Genomic DNA, 7,164 nt, shown 5'->3' on the forward strand with positions numbered 1-7,164 from the left:
TTTAGCTCGCCACTCACCCATTGGGCCCTGTACACCACCAGTATAGTATCTCCGAGAGACCGGTCTGGCCAGCAATAGCCTAATGCGCCCGTCGAGTAAAACCGCCTCGCAAACACAAAACACATGCCCTCACATACAGGACCCTCCGCTCCCCCACAACGACAGGAAGCCACTCATCAAGTCTTAGCCAATCAGGACCGTACAGTAGCCCCTGTAATCATGTCCAGCCACAAAAAGACCCTCACTGCATCCAAAAAAGAAAAGAAAGAACGAAAGAAAATACTTTTCTTTTACTGCCATTGATATTCAAGCCGGGAGTTTGGCTTTCTTCTGTTCTTTCGCTCCGTAATCTTCCTCCGTGGTGGAATAAATAGAGCTGTCTCTCTCTGTCTGTAATCTCGAGACAGAAGCTTGGGACGCGTCCAGGCTTTTCTGTCCAAAAGCGTTTTTCAAGTGCGTGCCAATGGTCCGAGACCGCTCGCTCGGGCAGATGTTTGTTAAGAGGGGACCGCAGAAGCAAGCCATGTGAAAATAACTGCATTAAAGTCTCCATCCATCACTGGGTGTCTTCTGAGTTGCGCTCATGCAGATCACACACACACATGCACACACACACACATACACACACACTAACACTAACATGATAACACACACACATTCAGTACAAACTTTTACTAGAAATCAAAGCCCCCCACAACAAGTTGTGGAATAGCCACAGAAACACACACACACACACACACACACACACACACTGAGCCAGAGAAAGAAAGAGACGATTACTCACCATCTGCGAGCGACTCTTTGGGCATCCATTGATGTCTTCAATCTTCTCATTGGCTAGAGCGCGGGAAAGATAAAGACCATTTAATCCACATTCAGCGATCGATTCGCCTCCAGCTATAAGTCAAAAACATGGCTGTGCCTTTTTCTCAAGCTAGCCCTGTTTTAAATAGACTACAAGAGCAGGCCGGTGGTTTTACATAATATGTGTGTGTGTGAGTGAGTGAGTGAGTGTGTGTGTGTGTGTGTGTGTATGAGTTTGTGTGCCTGTGTATGCGTGTGTGTAAGGACGTGACTGCTGCCACCAGTGTGGTGAAACAAGATCTAGATGGAGCAACTGTCTCTCTAGTGTGTGTGTGTGTGTGCGTGTGTGCGACTCTGTGACTCTGTGTGTGTTTTGATGTGCGTGCGTGCGTGTGTGTGTGTGTGTGTGTGTGTGTGTGAGAGAGAGAGAGAGGCGAGGAGTCCCTGTCAGGACAGAGCAGCACCGGCGTCGGCTCTGCTCTGCTGTATCTCTGGGGCAGCCAGGGTTGTTCTCAGGGGCGGGTGATTTCCCCCCTGCTCCACTCCTCTCAGCCAGCTCCTCCAGCAGGCCCAGCCCACAGCAGCTGAGACACGGAGACACCCTCCCCCCCCCCCCCCACTGCCGTCGCCGCCGCCGGCCACACACACCCCCTCTAGCTAGCCTCTCACAGCTGACATCTGTGCTGACAGCACACAGCCCTGCAGCACGGGCCCCATGGGGCCCACGGCGCAGCTCCTCCACAGGGCCCAGGCCACCGCGCCACCTACACTGCGGGTAACTGGGGGACTCACAGGGAGTGCTTGTTCACCTGACCTGGGCTCCACAGGGGAGCCCTGTGTGTGTGTGTGTGTGTGTGTGTGTGTGTGTGTGTGTCCTACAGCATCCACGAGAATGGCAAAATGTGTGTGAACGTCCCCTCTGACAGGACACCCAATAACGCAGTCATAAATACCTCATAAGCAATTTGCTGAAGCTACAACTGAAACCTTTTATGGGGGATCAACATAGAAGCTGAAAACGCACCCATCCATCACAGCGACAGCCCTCATAACACAGCTGTGCACCAAAGCATATTAGCTTCACCTCTTTAATATTGAACAGTTGAGGCGGTGGTCTCGGGCAGTGGGCCACGTGTCCAACCTCACTGCTCTGCTGGGAAGAGATTTATTTGGGAGGGCCTGTAACGGATATGACAGTGGCTTTCTGCGTCCGCTCAGATCTGCGGAGAAACGGTGAATCCTGCTCACCGCAGGGCAAGGGAGGAGGCTCCTGTCGAGAGTCGAGCGAGCGGGAGAAATCAGACATTACGTGTGAGCGAGCGGGAGAAATCAGACATTACGTGTGGCTAAAGAGGATTAGCGGGGACACATGGCTGGGTGAGTCGGTCCTGCGTCTCCCTTTATGTCTCTCTGGCCTCTCACATGGTCCCCCTCAGCAGATGGCAGAGTCAGCTATCAATCAGACATCCAGAGGAAAACAACAGCCGTGTTTACGTGTGTTAGAGGGACAACGTGTGTGCTGGTATGAACGTGCGATGGAGAGGAACGGAACGAGAGTGAGAGGCAGATAGAGTGAGAGAGAAAAATTGGGAGGTTTACAGTATGTACTATATATTTGTGTGTGTGTGTGTGTGTGTATGTACAGTATGTGTGTGTGTGTGTGTGTGTGTGTGTGTGTGTGTGTGTGTGTGAGTGTGTGTGTATGCATGAATACACACACACAAACGAGAGCCACTCAGATTTCAGGGGCAATTGAGTGGTGTGAGATTTCCCCTGTGTCTCTGGGGAAAAGTACAAAGTGGGCCAAAGTGGACACACACACACACACACACACAATTGGGAGGGCAGTGACTATGGTGTCACCTGACCTCAGAGTTACTCACACTAGTCAGCTGGGGTCAGCATGTGTGCGAATAGTGTATTTGTGTGTGTGTGAATAGTGTGTGTGTGTGTGTGCGTGTGAATAGTGTGTGTGTGTGTGTGTGTGTGTGTGTGAATAGTGTGTGTGTGTGAATAGTGTGTGTGTGTGAATAGTGTGCGTGTGTCTTTTGGATTTACCCCAGGCTGTGTTCCATCAGTCAGCTGTGCTCTGCTGATATAGACACCATCTCTCTCCCTGCCTTTATGCCATCTCTCTCTCTCTTTCTCTCTCTCTCTGTCTCTCTCTCACTCTCTCTCTGCATCTCCCCATCTGCAAGTTTAAGGCCTGTATAGAGGCTGCAGTCTGCGTGTGAAGTGGCGGGCATCAGTGGGCATCAGTGGGCATCAGTGTATGTGAGCGCCCTGTTGGAGCCTCTCTGGGCTGAGCTAGCGTGGGTACAGAGCCGACTGGGACGCGGGGCCCGAGACCTCTGAGACAGGGGAAATCAGATAACCCGCGAGGGGGCTTTCCATCCCATCTGACCGCCCCATTCAGTCGTCTCCAGAGGGGACTTTGCCTTTGTTTTCTGGACTGCAGAGAGAGAGAGAGAGAGAGAGAGAGAGAGAGAGAGGCCGTGCGGTGACCGAGCCACTGGGCACCCACGAGGAAGCCTCTCGTAAGCGTCTCAAAGGCAGGGCTGTCCTTGCACAAGCCACTTCTCAGCCACAGAAAATCCCCTGCTGTCTGTGAATCAGTGAGCGGGGGCTTTTCTGGCCTGTGTGTGTGCGTGTGTGTGTGTGTGTGTGTGTGTGTGTGTGTGTGTGTGTGTGTGTGTGAAACAGGGGATCCGGTGACTGACTGGAGAGGAGTGGGGATAGGGAACGGGAATGATGCATCCTCTTTGTATGTGGCAGTGGGAACCGGGTGGAGGGTGGGAGCTCATCAAATGAGTGGAGTAGCGATGTGAGACTTGTGGAGCCTGTTGAAGTGACACACTTGCTTTCCCATGGGGGACAGTGTGAGTGTGTATTGGAGTGTGTGTGTGTGTGTGTGTGAGAGTATGTGTGTGGTATGGGGAAGGGTAACAGTGCCACCTCCTTTTAGAAACCCCCCTAAAAGGGGGGGGGGGGGGCTTTTGAAGTGATGTAATGACAATGTCCACAAAAGAGTGGAAGTTTTGGAGTGCAATAACATTTAATTTAAACCAATTTCCTGTTAATTTTATTCCACTAATACTCTATGGTACAATAACTTGCTGCAGTCATGTAGGCTACAACTATTAACACGCTGTAGTGCAAGTCAAAACTTTTATGACAAATCTGGGGGGTAATTTTTAGACATATATTTCCATGTTGTATTATCACCTAATTAATTAGGACAAATTTAAAATTCATTAAAGTCATTAAGGACAGACTAGAGGAATATTACTCCATTACCATACAATGGATAATTAACATTTTAAATGGCCAATTATCATGCCACAGATAGGCTATTAAATTGACATTTGATCTTTACTTAATTGAATTATATTTATTTCCAATAATGTCATCTTTCTGGTCATATGTGGAATATACAATTCAAAAGAGCTGGAAAATATAAAAACAAGTACAAAGTATACAGCAAACTTGTCTCCTTACCTACAACCTGAATAATTTCCGCAAGCAATACTCCATCCGACACGTCTTGCTGCAAATCTTTGATGAGTCGCTTATGCCCCGACTTCGCCAAGTAGTGGTTCGCCCAATCCGTGTAAATCTGTTGAAACACAGAGCAGGATGGATGTTAGCCTCCTTGACGAGTCGCAGACAAATACTCAAACAATATAAACAAAAGCGAAGTGCCTCACGAAGTTTCCACAACAATATTTTTTTTCAAGACGCTAAAGAAACACACTAAACAAAACAGTGTATTTGATAAACGTTTTTAAAACATAATGGTGAGCGGAAATTCGGAACGCGTTCATCTTTCCTTTTGTTAGCCCCGGCTGGCATATCGGCATGGTATTCAAATTCAATCCCATTGTGCACAATTCAAGTATTCAGGGCTGCCGCTCTCGGAGCTTATTCTCAAATGAGGCGCTCTCTGACATCACGGCCAAGGGCCAGAAAAGACCCTTCACTGGGGGATAAGAGGGAGGGTGAGGGGGATTTGAATTAAGCGTCTGAATAATCTGAATAGCTTCGTTCATAATTGGTCGTTTAAAGCAGCTTCTCTCTCCCGCTAGAGTTCAGGCATCTCATTACGTTGAGGGGTGGGTGTGTGTAAACTGCGCAGACACAGCATGCGATCCCGGGGAGATTAGGCCGGTAAATAAAACTGAGCGGGTCCCCATAGAGGGTTCAATGTGAGGATCTGTACCCTCACAATGCATCGGACACCCCAGGGGAACGCGGGGCCACAGAAAACCATGATGTATGAGTGATTACGTGCACGCCAGGAAGGCAAGGATAGCAAACGATGACCTCACCATAAAATGTTGTCAATTTGAGCAATGCAATGGTATGAAAAAATATGTCTGCAAACGGGTTAAAAAGTTTTTGTTTTGTCTCTCATTGGCTCAACAGGTTAACAAGGGTTACCATGTTAAGAGATCATTTCTTTTTTTTAATTTTCATATACAACTAACAACAGACACATAACAACCCACAACCCACCCACATCGCACCATTACTGGAAAGAAAAAAAAAAACAAGACAACAAAAAAAAAAAAAAAAAAAGAAAAGAAAAAGGGAGGTATATATCAAAATCAGACATCACATTATGGGGGGGGGGGACGTTCACATTATACAATGTCATTAGAGTCCATCTGTTCAACCAATGTAAGAACAGGTTGCCAGATATTACTGAATTTAATGTTATTACCCTGTAAATAATAACGAATTTGTTCAAGTGTTAAATAGTGCATAACATCGTTGTTAAGAGATAATTTCTGACAAAGTATTTGTATAGTTTTCCTCCATCAGCTGTAGGCTAGTGGAATTTGAGAAATGCATGCCTGCTTGCCATCACACTGAAATGTAAGCATGTCTCCTTAAATCCTCGTTCTCTCCCTTACAAACACACAGAAGCTCACACTCACAAACCAAACACACTGAGCACTTGTTTTAACAATTATCAGCTAAAACAAATCTCTGTATCAACCTTGTCTTGTCATGATGAATCCCACATGACCAAGTGCACACACACACACACACACACACACACACACACACACACAACTTGCCCCACAGCGTTCCCCTGCAGTACGATGCTCACTGCTCTGTTTTTAGTGAAAACAGACCTGCGGGTACTTCCACACTCTACTCAGTGCATGAATCACAGCACCCTGGTGATAGCAAACAACAGGTGCACAGGCTCCCAGCAGATCAAACACACACACACACACACACTCACTCACTCACTCACTCACACATTCATGTACACACACACATGTGTAAACACGCAGTCATTTTTCATGTATTTAGCTCAGATCATACACATACACATACATACACACACACACACACACACACACACACAAACACACACACACACAGAAGAAGGGTAACTTCACACCACTAAAAAACAGGGGCCAGTGGTGTAGAAGTAGAGGGCAGAGGAGATGGGCTTTGAAGTAGTTCCGTGCGGGTCAAACTGAGGACTAGGTAATTAAAAACCAGGTGAAAAACCCAGCTGTCAATCACAGCCACAGCAAAACCCCGGCCATCCCACATCTCCCCTCTGGGGAGCAGGGGGCGGGGAAAACAGAGGTAGACGGTACCCTGGAGGGGGCAGAGGTACAGGGTACCGAGGGGGGGGGCGGGGGGGGGGGGCAGAGGTAGAGAGTACTGAGAGGGGGGGGGGGGGGGGGGGGGGGGGTTGTGACATTTCATTACAGGTCAAAGGCAGCTAATCTTCAGCAAGCCTTATTTAAAGACAGGAAACATTAGGCTTGGAGTGACGAAGATCTTAAAGAACGCCTTATTCATCCCAGAACTTTTCATCTCGTGATGCGACGAGGAGATGAAAACACTTCTAAAGACGATGTGGCACAGCTGTTTGGGAGCCCACGGCCGCACATGCTTGCAGATCACGTCTGCGGACAGCAAAACCCCTGAGGCGAGAGAGAGAGAGAGAGAGAGAGAGAGAGAGAGAGAGAGAGAGAGAAAGAGAGACGCTCGCTGTGTGCAACACTGACGAAATCTAATCTCCCCACCTCAAAGCTTTGGAGGAGGAAGAGGAAGAGGAGGAGGAAGAGGGGGAGATCCCTCTTTTAATGGATGACTTTGAGCTGTCAGACGCGGGAGCAGTGGGTTTTCACCCCCGTACACAGTGCAAAAGCCCCCTGCTTACTTACACCATGGGCCTGGGAGTGGGAGATGATGAAGCAGTTTAACGGCAACATCAACAGCATGTACCATCAATAGCCAAAGCAGCAGCAGCAGCTATATGTACACTGCAAAGCTCCTCAAACCTCTAATTCTCCACAGCAGTGTGTGTGTGTGTGTGTGTGTGTGTGT

General features: G+C 48.3%; 1 protein-coding gene across 1 annotated transcript in view; it reads right to left on the bottom strand.

Annotated features, from left to right (window-relative positions):
- nav2a (neuron navigator 2a) overlaps positions 1-7,164 on the bottom strand; it is a 188,508-nt gene that overhangs the window by 83,542 nt on the left and 97,802 nt on the right. The window contains 2 exon segments of the mRNA XM_042061593.1: positions 785-837; positions 4,303-4,420. Of these exon segments, the coding sequence (XP_041917527.1) occupies positions 785-837; positions 4,303-4,420 (171 nt within the window).

Source organism: Alosa sapidissima, chromosome 14 (genome assembly GCF_018492685.1).
Source record: "Alosa sapidissima isolate fAloSap1 chromosome 14, fAloSap1.pri, whole genome shotgun sequence".
NCBI lineage: Eukaryota > Metazoa > Chordata > Actinopteri > Clupeiformes > Clupeidae > Alosa > Alosa sapidissima.